General features: G+C 31.5%; 4 protein-coding genes and 1 long non-coding RNA gene across 11 annotated transcripts; 2 read left to right on the top strand and 3 right to left on the bottom strand.

The window, feature by feature from the left end:
* Nucleotides 1–795: 795 nt before the first annotated feature.
* On the bottom strand, nucleotides 796–2,043 carry LOC139097608 (uncharacterized). Its single transcript, XM_070649496.1, has 2 exons — nucleotides 1,988–2,043; nucleotides 796–1,207 (listed from the first exon to the last, which is right to left on the bottom strand). The coding sequence occupies exons 1-2, from the start codon at nucleotides 2,041–2,043 to the stop codon at nucleotides 796–798; spliced, it is 468 nt and encodes a 155-aa protein (XP_070505597.1).
* Nucleotides 2,044–4,317: 2,274 nt separating this feature from the next.
* LOC139097621 (uncharacterized) lies at nucleotides 4,318–7,765 on the top strand. The gene is made up of 3 exons (XR_011545083.1): nucleotides 4,318–4,634; nucleotides 6,864–7,068; nucleotides 7,215–7,765. It is a non-coding gene; the product is annotated as an uncharacterized lncRNA (long non-coding RNA).
* Nucleotides 7,766–8,448: 683 nt separating this feature from the next.
* Nucleotides 8,449–14,570, bottom strand: LOC139097649 (pyruvate kinase-like). Of its 3 annotated transcripts, none has more exons than XM_070649545.1 (4): nucleotides 14,429–14,570; nucleotides 9,175–10,564; nucleotides 8,950–9,106; nucleotides 8,449–8,873 (listed from the first exon to the last, which is right to left on the bottom strand). In XM_070649545.1, exons 2-4 carry the CDS (start codon nucleotides 10,562–10,564, stop codon nucleotides 8,861–8,863), a joined length of 1,560 nt encoding a protein of 519 aa, XP_070505646.1. In that variant the 5' UTR covers nucleotides 14,429–14,570; the 3' UTR covers nucleotides 8,449–8,860. The 3 variants fall into 3 exon arrangements, with proteins under 3 accessions (XP_070505646.1, XP_070505647.1, XP_070505645.1); XM_070649546.1 differs by lacking the exon at nucleotides 14,429–14,570 and adding an exon at nucleotides 13,894–14,040; XM_070649544.1 differs by lacking the exon at nucleotides 14,429–14,570 and adding an exon at nucleotides 12,053–12,272.
* Mesh1 (Metazoan SpoT homolog-1) lies at nucleotides 14,173–15,470 on the top strand. Of its 5 annotated transcripts, none has more exons than XM_070649549.1 (2): nucleotides 14,173–14,287; nucleotides 14,898–15,470. In XM_070649549.1, exon 2 carries the CDS (start codon nucleotides 14,902–14,904, stop codon nucleotides 15,442–15,444), a length of 543 nt encoding a protein of 180 aa, XP_070505650.1. In that variant the 5' UTR covers nucleotides 14,173–14,287; nucleotides 14,898–14,901; the 3' UTR covers nucleotides 15,445–15,470. The 5 variants fall into 5 exon arrangements, with proteins under 5 accessions (XP_070505650.1, XP_070505649.1, XP_070505652.1 ...); XM_070649548.1 differs by having other exon boundaries at nucleotides 14,186–14,270; XM_070649551.1 differs by having other exon boundaries at nucleotides 14,203–14,277.
* Nucleotides 15,413–16,878, bottom strand: LOC139097650 (probable phosphoserine aminotransferase). Its single transcript, XM_070649547.1, has 4 exons — nucleotides 16,763–16,878; nucleotides 16,563–16,693; nucleotides 15,907–16,449; nucleotides 15,413–15,845 (listed from the first exon to the last, which is right to left on the bottom strand). The coding sequence occupies exons 1-4, from the start codon at nucleotides 16,805–16,807 to the stop codon at nucleotides 15,479–15,481; spliced, it is 1,086 nt and encodes a 361-aa protein (XP_070505648.1). The 5' UTR covers nucleotides 16,808–16,878; the 3' UTR covers nucleotides 15,413–15,478.
* Between the last annotated feature and the right edge of the window lie 391 nt (nucleotides 16,879–17,269).

Raw genomic sequence — 17,269 nt, 5'->3', positions numbered from 1 at the left:
TTTTACAGGAGAACAAGAACCAAGCTAAACCCCTAACAAGCATGCTTTCATCGAACGAAAATTCCACTACGGCACTTAAAAGCGGTCTTTTTGCCTGCTCAATTTCTCTTTGGGACCGTACAATTATAACGTAGCACGAAAAATCGATTTTTTGAATCCCTTCTTCCTTATCGTTCTTTAATTCTCTTTCCAATCAAATTATCAAGGAAATTTAGCAACATTTTAAATCGAAGTCGTTGTTATAGTCTGAAAAAAGAAATTGTCTGCCTTATGTAAGAAAAGGAAAAACTCAACCGCCATATTAACGATACGATTCACATTGGATCAAAAAGAATAAATTAGTGAAAATAATTAATGTTTTAACAGTTTAGTGACATCGATCGGAAATTAATTTTGTACAATTTTATTTAGCAGAAAAAAAAATCTTATTGTAACTTATTGAAAATATTTTTGGATAGAATTCAATTAAAATAAGTTTCACATTTCAGAAGTCTATACACCAAATGAAAATGAACTAGATTGAAAATGTGTCTTGACACAACACATTTTAGCAAAATCCCAAAGAACATGAAACTTTATGGAATTTGAAATTCCAGTTGAAAAAAGTTTTGGAACCTCTGAATATTTTTGCTTTGATTATTTTATTTGTTTTCGTAATTGCTGTTTTATTAAACTTAATTTCTAAAATCGCACATTTTCAAATATAGTAAATTTTAGTTAAAACAAAAAACTTTAAGTTAATAAATAATTTTATGGATTTCCCGAATTGATTTTCTTAGACTACAGAACAACTTCTCAAAGTTTCCCTATTCTACTACAATCTGTAAATTCCCAATTGATCTTAACACGTCCTTTTGCAGGATCGTCCAACAATGGAAACACAGTATCAGCTACATCTACATCATTATAGGCACAAGCCCAGCAGGTGTCACTAATTTTAAGAACCACGGATCCTCGCTTTCCGGTAACTTTAATACAACGATTCCATGCACACAATGGATGCTTATTTGGGTTTGTAATTGACGGAGGAAGTGCCATTCTAGCTCTTGATAATGCAGCAACATAGAAACGGTCTGTTTTTGATCGGTCCAAGCCACATGATCCATAATTCGATCTCCATTCTGTATAGTAAGTCAAGTCACCATAAAAAGCATTTGCGAATGCAATAAATGCTAGGAAGAAGAGCCAAAATGTGATTGATTGATTCCTAGAAAAAGTAAAATATTATCAATTAATAGCTATATGTTAACTAATTTAATTTAACTCACATTTTTTATATGCGACAGTTATTGCACTTCAATAAATACTGATAATCAAACTGAATGATAATCCCGCTTTATATAGCAAAAATATCTTCCTCTAACAGTCAACTGTCATATTGTGCAAATATCATCATCAGCACACAATTGCATTAATTAAAGCTTATTTTTTTGTAAATTTCCCTGAAATCTCAGACTTGCAAGTGTTTTTAAAACAAATAATTTTATTAAAAGTATTAAAGAATCTGTGCTGTACTTTCACAGAAAGAATGTCAACTCTGGGATAGAAGCACAACCCGGTCGGGACATATTGTATTATTCGTGGTTGCTAAATGGAGGTAAAATGGCATCCAAATGGCAATTTTTAAGGCAATTACTATTAAAATTGGCACTTGGACGTCAAATGGAAGCGACTTGGCTGGCATGAATAATCTGTGCTGATCGGGCAAGTTTGTTACACCAGTTGTACATATCCAAAAGGTACATAACGTAGGACAGTGATGAAAAAATGTCAGCTCAATGTCCGGACAGAGAATTTGCACAAACTAGGAGGCAGAGCCAGCAACAGAGCCAGGTAGCAACCAAACGAGCAAAGTAACAATAAGTAAGTGCTGTACTTTCTTAAAATCAATATATTGACAATTTTTAGAAGACCACAAGTTTCCTCTTTTACTGAGAAGATTTATTCTAGAACATACATGCCAATTTCTCAGAAATGTGGGTTCTACTTGAAAACATGTTCAATCCGGTCGTAGCCTCCAGCCAAATTTTGATTTAAAACCATGACGATTGAAGTTCTTGATGGGTTGACAATCTTTACAGAAAAGGTACCATAAAATGTTAAAGAAATAATGACGTCATTATATGGTGAAATCTTTACATCCACATTATGAACTTTTTGTAATTAAATCAAAATATATATTTCTTTAATTACATGAATTATTCAATTTTAGATTCCTGTATTGAGCACATTGACTCAAATATTGGAAATTTTATTTTCTGACTCAACGAGATCATGAGATGAATATTCTCGACTTTATTAGGAATTATATTTTGAGTTTCAATTTTAGAATGATTTACATACTTTCTCTAATATTTTGTTGTACGTACATAATAATTACAAACTTGTTAAAAACTTATATTCTAGTTCTAAGAAAATTTCGTTTAGTAATTTGTATAAACCGAGCGACATGAAGACTCCGTCAAAATTCTTTTAAGAATCAATGATAGTTCTTTTAAGACCGCATTAAAGCTCTTAGATTGACATCAAATGAATCCCCTATCAATGTTGCATTCGTATGTCTGACAAATGTAAAAATTCATCTGTCGAGTAAAGACTGAGTTTCTCTTTTGTGGACATTGCGTTTCTTCTTAACTGAAAATTTTTGTTACTGACATTTGTTGCATGAACATTTTGGATGTAGATTAGTCTTTTAGTGTAGGCATGTTATTTACCATCAAACAATCTTTTCTGTGAGAATTTCTTATGGTTTTAGAACTTATAAACCTACGCCTTAACAGACAAATAGATTGCTCATGAATGTACTCACAAAATTGAGTATAATCAATTATATAAATTGTGTGTACTTAACAACACGCTCGGTGAAACTCTTTGCCTACTAGATTTAAATTGATAAAAATCATTGAATTTAAATTTTTGTGCAAAATTTTAGGAATATGTAGGACAAAAAAGTATGAAATTATTTTTAGTCTGCTTTTTTGTTGATAGATATTGAATAATTCCCGAGCAGAACAAGTTAGACAAAGTAATCCTTAGAAAGAAAAGAGCGTGCTTTCCAGAGTAAGCTAAGAGTACGGCTTGCAAGTAAGCTCAACTAGAATATTTAAGTCGAGAGCATGATCTATGCCTACTCTTTTCAAGTTAGGGAATCATTATGAAATTCACATGAACTCAAAAAAACTTCCTTGTGACTTTCGCATATTCCACATATTCATGATAATCAAGATTGAGCAAAGATGAAGATTACATTGTCTCGAAGTCGTCTCGAATTATTTTAAGAACAGTCAACTCGAATCGTATCGACTCATATAAAATCAAAGCTCGGATTGACTTCTAGCTCTTTCTTAAGAACGTTTCAGTATTACGCAGAGACTTTTTATCTCAAATTAATTCTTTTACTTGACTGAACTGTAAACTTTCAACTTGAAACACTCTGTCTAATTAATTTACATAAATTGAACTTTACTTAAAAGTGACAAAAAAGATTTATTTGGATATGCAATCACTTTTTGCAACCTTATTAGGAATATTAAGTAGCATAACGAAGAATGAAAATTATGCGTAGATTCTTAGTCACACAACTAAAAAATTTCAAATCTTTTTCGACTGAAAATATTTTTGAAACTCAATCATCTTATTATTGACGTCACCGGAAACAATACTTGGTTACAAGATAACATTAATATGTTTTAAAGAAAACATTAACATAAGTATAAACATAATTACTTGTACAACGTGAAGGAGAACGAGTTGTTAATTACAAAATGAGAGTTTAATAAAGTCCTCGGGCTTCGCTCATTGCAATTTTTCTTCCCATTCATTAGACAGAGATCTTATGAGATGGAAAGAAGCCATTCAAAAAAATAAAAATAGCATTTTTTTCCACTCACTACGACTTACATCTTGAATTCATTTGCATTTGTTGAATTTTAAAATATCAATCAACAAGTGATGTGAATCGATGTTTTCTTTTAAGGTACACAGAAATATGGTAATCTATGGGAAAGAAGAGACTAATGAATATTTAACAGCGTAGGTGTGAGGGTTGATAGCAATTGAAACTTTTTTTTTTGTGATCGAAATAACATTTAAAAAGGAACAGGAAACCACTACTTCCACACAACCCCATCATCTATGGAAATAAGTTTAAAAAGGCAAAAAGTTGCCTTTTTCATAACAAATGTTATTCTCGATTTTTAATAACACAAAAAAAAAATAAGAAACGCGTGTTTCAACCCGCGAGGCAGTTTACGAAGAGAATAAATATATTAGGAAAACATGAAATAAACTCATTCACATCGGATACTTGAGTATCAATCATCATTCCTTCTTCGACATTCTAATAAGACAGAAGCATTTGAGAAGAGCGAGCAGCATGTAGCATGGCAGAGACTTGAGAATATTTTTATTTCATTTGAAAGTACTTCTGTGTGTTTCTGCATTGGCAGTTGATATTGGCACTTAATAAAAAAAAAAGTTCAGTTTAAGTAGTTTTGTGGAAATTAATTAGCGAAAAAAAAATGAATTTTTTAATGTTTCAAATTGTTTTGGGCGTAGTGAGTTTTTTGACTGTGTACAGTTTGCCTAGGAACTTTGATGAATTTCTGCTTAGTGAAATGATTAAAAGGGAAATGGTGAGGAATTATTACATTATTTAAATATTTCTACATGTGTAGTTATCTATTGACATGTAAATTTGTCACATTTATCATGTCAGTATCTTTGATCAGTAACGGATGCAGTGTGTCACGTTTATATGTCATTTAAATTTTTCTTTTATTTTAAATTGGAAATTTTTCCATTTTAAATTTTTTTATTTAGCAATCATTTGGTTTTCCGCTAAATTAGGCAGTCTCAAAAGAACTGCTAGACATATTCCTGACTTTAAATGCCATAAATTATCATATTTTGTACTTCTCGCGGAATCATGAATTAAGCATTTGTTGAAACTTCCTTTAAAATAATGATATTCTCCAGTACTCATTGATAGAATAAGTCGAATGTGTTAAGACAGTGATGGACAATCTCTCCAAAAAACTTCAAAAGATATACGATTTTTGACACATTCCCGATCGGCATACATTGAAATGTTGCCTTACGGTGACGAGGCTGCAGAATATTTAGAACCAAGTGACAGCAACTTGGAGAAAACCACAAAATTTCCCAATTGATTGCACTTGGTTCCAAGACTTCTTCATCGTCGTGGTAGCAACATTTTAATATGTGCAGACCGGGATTGGTATTATATCTGCATGAAAATTTTTGTTAGTGGTGCCGTGACACAAAATAGATTGCTGACACTGAGTGAAAGATTTAACATTTATGTCAATTTAAATGCGTGGACATTAGAAAAAGGAACAGATTAAAGTTATCTATCCTTGCACAAAACCTAAGAGAAATTGTAAAACACAAACCAAACATTTTATGAATGTATATATGTGGCATAAGTGGGAGTTGCAATTTTCAATAATGTCATGAATGTCCTTTTTCCATTAATAAAATTCTAAAAAAATTCTTATGAAATATGTAACATCCTAAAAGATTTAATAATGTTTTAATAATTCATATTTTTATGTATTGTTATGAATCAATTCAGTTAAAAATTGACCTTTCACTTTTTGTAGATATACTGAAATAATATCTACTTGAATAATTGATTGCTCATAGATCATTTAAAAATAGGAAACATATGATTTTTATTAGAATTAATCATCTTAAAATAAAATTGTTATGGCTTTTAAAGATTGATCGAGTGGACAGGTTACTAGTTGTTCTAGGCTCAGTCACTCATGTGCAAATTGAATAGAAACTTATCTAATCTGGCCTGACTCCAAAGATTCTTAAATATTTGCATTTTAATTTAAAAATTATTAACTTCCACGCGTAGAAGGGTTATTTCCATGTTTTTCGATGTTTTTGAAAACTAAGCCCAATTACAGCATAAAATGCACATTTATATTATTAAGAATCGGACAAAGCATCGAATGGCATACTTTTAACTGTACTGTGCACTAAATAGTTGCAAAAAAATAAACACGTGATTAAAAATTCAACATATTTTCTGAACAAGACTGTAGTCTCATGAAGCACATATTGTAATAAGTTTTTGGTGCTATTTTATCAGACAGACATGAAGCATGTCATTGAGTACACTTACATTGAGTACAATATTAATTGACTCATTAGCACGCTCGTTTGAGTGAGTATGCTCATTGCCTGTTAGGGCCTTTAAATCAAATTTTGAATGACAGTTAAACAAATAAGACAGAAATTGTCTTATAAAAGAATCCCAGATTTCTAATCAGGAGTATATACTATACCACAATGAAAAATAACATGTAGTAGAACCTTTTCTTCTGAAATTCACATTGAAGTACAATTAATATTATTCACTGCTCACGCATTTTAGGTACTTTTTATACGTCATACACCCATGCATTTCCTTTTTCCCGAAAAAATAACATTATTTTTTGTACTCAATACTTTTTTTTTTTTTAGAAAAATCAATAAGAAGTAAAATTCCCATTAATTTAATTAATAATTCCATTTGAAGCGAAAAAAATGAAAATTTCAAATTTCGGAATCACGAGAAATTCTACCACAAGTTTATGAGATTTAAAAAAGCTGAAACAATAAATTGCATTCATTCACGCACGTCTTTCAAGTATATTCAGATGTACGTAATTTATTTAAATATCCATGAACCGCATGTTTAAAAATCTTGAACTCATTATAAATAAAATCGAATTTCGTCTAAGATTTATAATTCTTTTCTTCCTCAAAAGCCAAGCCCCCAAAAGAATCACGTACAGTCTGTGATCATTTAATAATAAAAGAAAATGCTTATTTTTGAATTATTTCAGCGATCAAATAAAGCAGACACGAATCTCGAGTGGCAACAACAACAGAATGAGATAAGGGAAGAAGACTACTCACATGACATGGACATATTTAAAAATGAATTGAATAAATTTAGAAAAAAGAAGTTGCCGTTGGAAGTATATAGACGTCGATCGGAAATAAAAGATCAAGTCAATAAGAGAAATAGTCCCAATAATCATAATTACTGTAAGTTTAATATGAGGAAATAGCAAGTATCTAGCTAGTTTGTCTGTCTTAAATCACCAAAGATTTCTCTGGTTGATTTGGCACAGATAATAAGGCACTATAGAAATGTACGCTAATATTTGATCAATTTCTTATTCCCGAAACAGATATGCAACTTTGTCATTTCAAGATATGCAACATGGGAAAGAGGAGAAGCAGATACTGGGAGCAATAAGGATATTCAATAAAAATGATCAAGCAAGATGTTAAACCAATGGTCTGGATATGTAGAAAATTAGCAACTAACTAAAGAGACATATTATCATTAAACTGATGTAAAAATTACCCCAGCATAGCTATTTTTGATGGAACAGCAGCATCATGAAATTTTAAAAATTCCTTGGACCTTCCTACATTAAAAAAAAACTCGTGTTTATTTAATAAATTTGCTCTGAAGTTATCATGTTTCAGTTCTGAGCTCGTTAAATGCAAATTAATAGAAATCTTGACATCCACGCAGATGTCATGTCGTCTTTAAAATTGTTTAAAACTTTGGTTGGACTTTAAAACAACAATTATTAAATTTTTGAGTAGGATACTTAACATTAGAACTTTAAATCACCACTTTAAATGTTGATGTACTTAGGATTCATATTGTAACATGTCTGAATAAAATACCTATATGTCCGCATTCAATAAAAGAGAGAGATGAAAATTATTAATTGTTTTTTTAGTTTAATCGTCACTTATATTTAGGTATAAGGCTGTCGTTCGACTGAAATAGTATTCTATAGATTAAGATATACTCACAAATGAAGCTCATAAAAAATATTGTCACGAAACTCGAAAGTTTTTAGACTCCGCCTTGGTATTAATTTCACTACCGCATAAATTGGATTTTAAAATGTGAATCAATTAAAAATGTTAATTAAATTGAAAGACTATTGTGTTGGAACTAAAAAGAAAGATATCTGCACGGTCTAAACTTGAGTGAAACACTTCCTTCAAAGAATTCAAATAAATTTAAGATCTCGAACATTTGTCTCCTTTTGCCCACACAAAAAAATATAGGAATTCACATTCAGTTCCAAAAGCTCTCGTGAGCGCGTCTTTGCAAAGCTCAATTTATTTGAATTTTAATAACCTGTTACAATTTAAATACATTTTAGCCGTTATATTTAATTTTAGTCGAGACACATTTTTTTGACAGATTTAATTTTTACCTATTTAAAATTTTTATGACAGTTGAAATTTGATATTTTATATTTCAGCAATACAAAAAGTTTAGAATTGGCCAAGAAGACTTAATCTTTCGAAAGCTTTAATGCACTCGATTAAATCAGATTCAGAGTATATTTCCCTGAAAATAAAATAATATGAATAAAAAGCTTAAAGATGAACTTTAATTTTCAGCCAATAAATATTTGATATTCCATAACTTTTTATTAACGCTGAACATATTACATATTTTATGTCCACAAATACATTTATAGATCAATAATTTTTATTCTGCTCATCTCAAAAAGGACTTCACTCTGATTAAAATCATAGTACGAATTAGATACGGATAGTATGTTGATGATGATGAATAATTAGTGACACTTGATAGTTTTCATCCTACTTCTTTCCATATTGTGTGTCGTGTCTTGTGTTGTCGATGAAATAATTTGAATGGATAAATAAAGCTATTGTCTAATATTCATGCTTCTCAGATGCTTTTTCACAGAAAAAAGGAACGAAAAATTCAGTAGACTATAATTATTAAAAAACTTTATGTATTTGATGCATAACTTTGTGTTAATACGATGAGCGCTTATTCACAGTTCCTAAAAAATAGCAACAAAGATAAGTTAGTTAAAATACATTCAATAATTATATCCGCCTAAAATATCATCAACGTACACAACGCGCACTGTATTTGTGAATCCAGATCCTGATTTCCAGCCAGTAACAATGACAATTGGATCACCACTCTTGATGAATCCACGAGATTTTCCGAAATTAATACCGAATTGGACACGAGCATCAACATCTTTCATCCAATCATCGAGAACGGCATCTGAATTCGAAATAAAAGATAGTTAATAAAGCTATTTGACAATAGGATTAAAAAGATAAAGACTGTACCTGAGAAGATCAATGGCAAAATACCACGGAAGAGATGACATTGACGAGCAGTTTGTTCGAAGCGTGTAACAGTAATAATTGGGCAGCGTGGACGATATTTAGAGATCAAATGTGCAGAACGTCCTGATGTTGTAAGACAAATGACTGCTGATGCAAGAGTCTTTGATGCAGCCTCAACAGCTGAGATAGCAATTGAATGTGTAGCATCAATAGGTGTGGCTTGCAATGAAACCAAATCACGGAACAAGTTCTTGTGCCAGATTGCAGCTTCGGCTTCCATTTGTGTCTTTGCCATTGTTGTGATACATTCCAATGGATATTCACCCTTTGCAGTTTCACCTGACAACATTGTGCAATCAGCACCGTCTAAGACGGCATTGGCGACATCAGAAATTTCAGCACGTGTTGCACGTGGCTTATTTGTCATAGATTCAAGCATCTGAGTTGCACAAATGCAAGGTTTTCCAGCACGATTACAACGAGCAGTGATCTGCTTTTGTGCCAAAAAGACTTTTTCTGGTGGAATTTCAATACCCAAATCACCACGAGCAACCATAATACCATCTGATTTTTCAATAATTTCATCGATATTAACGATTCCCTGTTGATTCTCAATCTTTGAAATAATCTTAATGTTCTTTCCTGCTTCTCCCAAAATTGAACGGATTTCCTCCAATGCATGTCCATCACGGATGAATGAAGCGAAAATCATATCAACACCTTGTTCAATACCAAACAACAAATCTGATTTGTCTTTTTCGCTAACAGCTGGCAAATCGACAGGAGCATTTGGCAAATTGACACCCTTTTGTTGTCCCAATTTTCCACCATTTTCAATGCTACAGTCCAATGTATCACCGCTGATTGAATCAACGACAAGAGAAATGAGACCATCATCAATAAATATGCGATCGCCAGTTTTTAAAACCTTAACCATATTTGGATAATCAGCATAGATTTGTTCCTTGCATCCCTTTTCGAACCAATCCTTGTTGGTAGTGACCTTAATCTTATCACCACGATTCAATGAAATATCACCCTTATCAGCATTAAGACCAGTACGAATTTCAGGTCCTTTGGTATCCAATGCAATAGCAAGAGCATACTTATAACCCAACTTCTTTGAGTAGTTATCAACAGCTTCACGTACGTTCTTAATTGTTCCAGCATGATATTCATGGGTTCCGTGTGAGAAATTCATACGTGCAATATTCATACCACAATGCATCATTTTCTCCAACATTTCGGGTGATCTTGAAGCTGGTCCGATTGTACAAATCAATCCAGTAAGACGAATGAATGCTGTCTTGGCATTTGGATCCAATTGGCAAAGATGATCCAATGCTGAAATTGCTTCTGCGGCCTTCATTTGTGGACACTTTTCACTCATCTAGAAGAAAGAAAAATCGGAAGTTAATAATCGTCAAAATGTGGCATTGCGGTGAAAAATAACTTTTTGGGAACTTCGCTGATAGCAAAGTTTTCACAAAGACTAATCACACGCGTTATATGTGTTATCAAAAACAATTGAATTGTTAATTTAATCTCAATAAATGTAACTAAATTCTTTTTATTTTGGTAAACTGATAAAATTGAGTTTTTAACTCAAAATCTGGTTTATTCAATAATTTCGATAAACTATAAATGCAGAATAAGTTGTAAACTAATTAATTTTCGTAATTTGGTCATTGAACTTACAAACTAACTAATAAAATCTGAGAAATCGATTATTCACAATTTTGGTTATGAAAAAATTAAACAAGGCTGGGACACTTTTTAAATTGTGACATTTCTTGATGATGTTTAAGGATGATTTTGTAATTATTATTTTTACTGACAAAATCTGTTCGACAATATTATGAGGATACATTCGACTAACGATCAATATTATGAGGATAATTCTCTAATATCTCAAAAATAATTGTAAGTGTCCACTGCTTGGTTAAAAGTTGATCAGAAATTCAGTTCATTTTGTTTCAGTTCGTATTATTCAAATATTAAGAATACGTTAAAATTTAACGAAACTTTTAAAACTATGATGATTCAGCTTTAAGACTTCTTGTATCAATAAATAGTCTTGCGTATTTTCACAGCAGTAATAACAATCATTTCCAAGGAAACTTTAAAGCTAGACGCTCGAGTTCATATAAATGATATCGATTTTCCGCAAACATGAGCGTATCTTAGGAACTTTTTGTTTGTTTTCAAATTGCACAACTACCTAATTATCATGGATCAACGAAAAAGACAAACTTAATTTGATCATTTTTAAGCGAATAAATTCCTATGATTTTCACATAAATTTCAGATGTGAAAAACGTTGAAAAACAAAAACAGATTGGCAAGTGTATGTGAAAAACTACAACAATAAATAGAAAATCATCTGAGAAGAAAATGAGAAAGATGTCAGTGGTTGTGTGCACGAGCCGTCAAAAATAGAAAATGAAAAGCTTTTTTGAAGAAAAATAAGAAATACAAAATTTTCTTCTACTTCTTAGAACTTTCATATTCGGAACAGTCACAACAACTTTCCCCTCATCCTATCATAAAACAAAGTCAAAAAGGTCATTGATATTTTTTTGTAAAATTTTCACAATTTTTGTTATGCAATTTTTCTTTCAGACATTATAAAATGGAATCCTGTGGAAATCCATTCGACTAACCGCATAATCAATTATTTTACCGTACGTATTATGTCCTTGTTCAAGGTTGCAAACAGAGAAGAAGAAAATCAATTTTCACAGCATATAGCATGGAGATTGATTTTTCTTTCAGAGCAATGACTTTTCTAGAAAGTTATTGTTAATCGCTTTTCAAGGTCAAATAGGACAAAGACGGACCAATTAAATAAATGGACACTAAAAATAAATTGATATACCTTTGGGTCATCTAAATCAGTAATCCAAACCATTTTCTTTAAATTTTCTATCGATATAAAGCGACGAGAACAATTATTTTCACTTATGCAACTGTTAGTTGTCTTGATGCACTTATGATAATTTCGATATGAATAGAGCGACTTGAAAAAATTCCTATTGATCCAACAATTTGAATTTTTTGTGTGTGCTCCTTTTGACTGAGCAATATATACTGTCGAGACTTGAGAAGTGTTTGTGAAAATGTGGTGAAAAATGTGAGAAAAATAATCGAGTGGTGTACTATGACGTAATTTTGAGTTAGAAGCAACGATGAAGATAAAATAATTTTCATTCAGTCTTAATCTCAAATCTTGTCGAATACTACGGTTTATAATAGAGAACATTTTGAAATGTGATAAGGCAATTGTGGATTAGTGTTTATGGTTAAGAGGTGCATCTAGGATGCAAGTTCACGTAACTAAAAAAATTCGATAGTTTAATTGTATGAATATATTCCAATGTGCACTACAATTGAAAAAGTTCATCAATATACAGTCAGAATATGTTACGGTAGGTCATGACGACATCCTTTAACACCATGAAAAGTGCATCGATGGTGGATTGTGCGCAATCATAGCCAAAAGAAAATGATTAAGCTCATAAACGTTTGCCGCATAAGTAAACAAATTGAGTGATATACGTAAGAAGAAAACCTAATTGATATCAGTGAGCATTACTGAACCACGTGATAATTAGAAACAATGTCTTATCACTCATTTTAAGTGTGTATCATAAATGACAGAAATTTTCTTGCAAACAGTTGCAATTGTGTCGCTTAATTTTAGATCATTCAACTCACAAAAGCAGAATAGCTGATAAGCACACGGCGTACGAATCAGATTTGATCGTTTGATAAAACAATTTTTGTTATAAAGAGATAAACGAGAATTAAATTAAGCATGTGACGAACTCAAACAAATTTTGAGCCAACAATTACTTGCTATATATAGAATAAAATAAGTTGAACTTGATGGATATACTTCTGTGTATAGCTTCAACTATTCTTAATACATTCTCACAATCCATCCCCAATTATCGTCTTCAAACTGTAAATTTTCATTTCAATGCTAAAAAATTACATCATCGTTTTGGCTGTTTCGTCATCAGTTAGTCACTTTTGAGTTTACTAGTTCTTCGACCTTCTTACATTTTAATTTTAGTGCATGCGATTATGCGATTGATAATCGTCCTGATTCTGTAAATCTTTCGATTTTCATTTTCTCTTCCGCGTTATCAGCAAGCCGGTTTGTTTATTATAAATATAGTTGCATAGAGGAAAGGAAAATTAAATCAAATGTGACGTCCATAACTTTTTGCAAACTCAAACATTAGAACTAAATCAGCATCTGCCGATCTATTGATTAAATTGTATTAACGCTGACGTATGCGTCAAATGTGATGTACATATTGTCTAACTAATTATCCGGATTTCTCGATTGTTACGAAATTGAACTGAATTTTAATTGTGACATTAATTAAACAATCAAGTAAAATAATATTATTTACTGTGTCATGATTTAATCAAGTCAATATAACGAATTAATAGATGTAAGTTTTCCAGAAAATTTTCCATAGTAAGTACTAATGACCTTTTTGTAACCTTGAGTATGTATCCAGAAAATTTTAAATTTGTTTTCTACAATTGCACAGATATTAATTACAGGAAATGATTGCGACTGATTTATCTCACAATGGCGATAAATGTTATCACCAGTTATCAATAAATTTAATTCATAATTACTATAAATTCTTGTGAATTAATCTATTACATAGGAAAATTTCTAAAAAACATAATAAATACCTTGATGATTCTTGTTAATTCTGATAAATAATGCCAATAAACGATTAATTACTTTTTTGGTAGTTGGAATTTTATAGAATATCACTAATTAATTGAATTTTAATAAATAATTAATTTCTTCGTCCGGCTGATTCAGAGAACTGGAAACTTATGCCTATTTCCACGGTATATATTTTGCACAAAAATATTACTTTAGACGAATTTGACAAAAGATGGCACCATAATCGTCGAAAAAAATTCAAAATTTTAAAAGCCGTTATTTTTTTTATCCGATTTTTTTGATTGTGTATTAGTAATATTTGATGCTTATTTATTTTTTGTTGGTTTATTTGTTGTTTCGCGATTCTTTTTAATTCCACATAATACACACGAATGTGGTAAAAAGTAATAGATAGTTGAGTGCAAAATTTTTATTACTTTCTGATGTCATATTTTGAAACAGAAATAATTACCTAGTTGGCATATTTCAAAGTATTTATTTCTATTCTGCTAAGTCGAAACATTTCAACTGATTAATAATACGCAAATTACTTACACAATATTCACAAAAACAGAAAAATTATTTAATTCTTTCCTAAAGAACTAATGTGATGAACTGACAGAAAGAGACTGACGCTCTCGAATTCTTTTTTATTCCTATTTTGCCACACAATCGCCGGCTTATAATTCAGGTTTATCAATTTTAAAAAAATGAGAAACTTGGGGTCCGTTCAGATATTACGTAACACTTTTAAGGGGAGGCCTCCCGAGGTTGAGATTTTGTAACGTCTCAAATAATTTTATTAATTTCCTGAAGATTTTGTTACGAAGGGAAGTAATCATCAATTCGTCGATTATTCACGATACGTAATAAGTGAACGAACCCTTTTTAGCTCTGAGATTTTTTAAACAAGAGAATTTTTACAGTATTGTGGCCGACAATTTTGTGCTCTTCTTTGAACTTAAGTATTCCAGATATAAACATTTTAATCTACTTTTATTCATCCTTATTTGAAAATAATTAGGGAAATGGATTCGGAAGCTGTCAAAAAGTATACAAAATGCGTGAATTTTGCTGCTCTAAAGCACAGTAAACAACGTCGTAAGAATAAGGAACAGACTCCGTATATTAATCATCCGATTGGTGTCGCGAATATTCTCGCAAACGAAGGTGATGTAACCGACTTGAATGTTTTGATGGCAGCTATTCTTCATGATACGGTTGAGGACACAGACTGCTCATTTGAGGAAATTGAAGAACATTTCGGAAAAGATATTCGAAATATTGTAAGTGAAGTGACAGATGACAAGAGCCTTCCGAAAATGGAGCGCAAAAGACTTCAAATTGAGCATGCGAAAACAGCGAGCCCAAATGCGAAATTGGTAAAGTTGGCTGACAAGTTGTACAATTTGAGAGATCTCGAAAATGAAATCCCTGAAGGTTGGACTAAAGAAAGAGCAAATGAATACTTTATCTGGGCTAAGAAAGTTGTCGACAATTGCAGAGGAACAAATAAGAAATTAGAAGAAAAATTAGATGTTATATTTCGATCCCAAAACATAATGGAATAAAGGCATAATTTATTGTGATAAATTTATATTATTATTACAATTTCTTGCTTTCATAAAACTCATTCATAAATTTGTTGAGAGTTTCAGTATTGTCAATTGAGATTGCGTTGTAAAGAGATGCACGAATTCCTCCGACACTTCGATGACCCTTAAGTTGGACCATTCCAATCTTTTCTGCCTTTTGCAGAAACTCCTTTTCCAATGCTTCATCACCACCACAAATTCTGAATGGGAGATTCATTCGACTGCGATACTGCTCATCGACAGGACAAGTATAAAAACCATTAGATTTGTTTATTGTATCATAAATCAGTTGAGATTTCTTTTGTGCTAGTTTGCTCATTCCTTCGACCCCATCATTGCGTTTGAGCCATTCGAAAACACGATTCATGATGTAAATACTGAAACAGCAACAAACAGTTCAATTCAACTACATTTTATTACTATCAATAGTCTACTTACATGAATGTTGGTGGCGTGTTGCTAACAGAATTATTCTTTGCAACATCCATATAATCAAAAACTGATGGAGTTATTTTCATAGCATTTCCAATCAGATCTTCTCGAACAATTATGATAGTCACACCGGCAGGTCCAACATTTTTTTGTGCACCAGCAAAAATCAATCCAAACTTGGAAACATCGACCGATCGTGACATAAAATTTGATGACATATCACATACGAGTGGAATGCCATTTGTTTCTGGAACGAAGTTAAATTCCACGCCATCAACAGTTTCATTGTCGCAATAATACAAATATGAAGCATTTGGATTCAACTTCCATTCACTCTGTGGTGGAATTGTGGTAAACTTTTCAGGTTTTGGGAAGACAAGATTTGGAGTTCCATACTTTTGAGCCTCTTTGTAGGCTTTTAATGACCACGATCCAGTAACTGCATAGTCAGCGTTTCCTGTTTTACCCATCAAATTCATACAGACAGCTGCAAATTGACCAGTTCCTCCACCTTGCATGAATAGAATTTTATAGTTGTCTGGAACTTTTCTAATAATGAAATGCATCAATAATAAATTCAAGGTTTGAATATTTCTAAGTCAAAATATTCATTCATTTCCTTATCTCATAGGAACATAAATATATTTTGTTCATTGACTTACAGAAGTTCTCGACATGATTTCATGGCATCATCATTAATTTTTAAATAAACTGATCCTCGATGGGACATTTCCATTATTGACATGCCTGTGTTGTTGTAATTTGTTAATTCTTGTTGCACTTCCTTCAACACCTTTGGATAAATAAAATTGGAACTTTTAGTAATTGAAAATTCAAAAATTCATAAGCCTGAAATAATTACCTCTTCCGGAAGCTTTGCAGGACCTGCAGCAAAATTAATAACCATTTTTCAGTCTTTAAATTTTTAAGGAATTTCTAAGTGGAAAATTTTTTCAGTCTTTTCTCTAAAAGTTCAAGAAGACAACTGACTTACATATGGGAATAATGTATTGACTTATACATTGAACTTCACTGATAATCGTGTCGACAGAATTTCTTCTTTTAATGTATTATCAGTATTTTCTACTTGTCTCTTTCCTGTTTACATGAGTGCATGTATTGATACTAACACATTAGATGCAGTTGTAATTGTTAATGCACTTGACAATGAATTCAGGTAGTAAGTTCAATTTACATAAATTTATGACGTAAAAACACAGAAAATGCTCATTAATAAAATTTAAAATTTTCGACCTATTTCTACTCATGTTAAAGTTTAAATGCTTACTTATGAATTCATGAATCAAAATTCTACCGCCGAATGTTCAACAGAAAGGTGTACACATTTATTCCACCACCACTTGAGTAA

This window comes from Chironomus tepperi, unplaced genomic scaffold (assembly GCF_022539635.2).
Source record: "Chironomus tepperi strain 1889 unplaced genomic scaffold, CSIRO-AGI_Ctep_v1 contig_425, whole genome shotgun sequence".
Classification (NCBI taxonomy): Eukaryota; Metazoa; Arthropoda; class Insecta; order Diptera; family Chironomidae; genus Chironomus; species Chironomus tepperi.
Note: the sequence above shows the minus strand (reverse complement) of the source record. Positions and strands in the feature narration are given on the sequence as shown.

What these genes read in the sequence shown, in the direction of transcription:
- LOC139097608 (XM_070649496.1), bottom strand. Translation starts at nt 2,043, where the DNA reads ATGGTTTTAAATCAAAATTTGGCTGGAGGCTACGACCGGATTGAACAT. An exon ending in CGGATTGAACATGTTTTCAA is followed by an intron (nt 1,208 to 1,987) that starts GTAGAACCCACA and finishes TACTTTTTCTAG; the next exon opens with GAATCAATCAATCACATTTT.
- LOC139097649 (XM_070649544.1), bottom strand. Translation starts at nt 12,085, where the DNA reads ATGGTTTGGATTACTGATTTAGATGACCCAAAG. An exon ending in CTGATTTAGATGACCCAAAG is followed by an intron (nt 10,565 to 12,052) that starts GTATATCAATTT and finishes TCTTTCTTCTAG; the next exon opens with ATGAGTGAAAAGTGTCCACA. An exon ending in TTTGCCATTGATCTTCTCAG is followed by an intron (nt 9,107 to 9,174) that starts GTACAGTCTTTA and finishes TTTCGAATTCAG; the next exon opens with ATGCCGTTCTCGATGATTGG.
- LOC139097650 (XM_070649547.1), bottom strand. Translation starts at nt 16,807, where the DNA reads ATGGTTATTAATTTTGCTGCAGGTCCTGCAAAGCTTCCGGAAGAG. An exon ending in CTGCAAAGCTTCCGGAAGAG is followed by an intron (nt 16,694 to 16,762) that starts GTAATTATTTCA and finishes ATTTATCCAAAG; the next exon opens with GTGTTGAAGGAAGTGCAACA. An exon ending in AACACGCCACCAACATTCAT is followed by an intron (nt 15,846 to 15,906) that starts GTAAGTAGACTA and finishes TTGCTGTTTCAG; the next exon opens with TATTTACATCATGAATCGTG.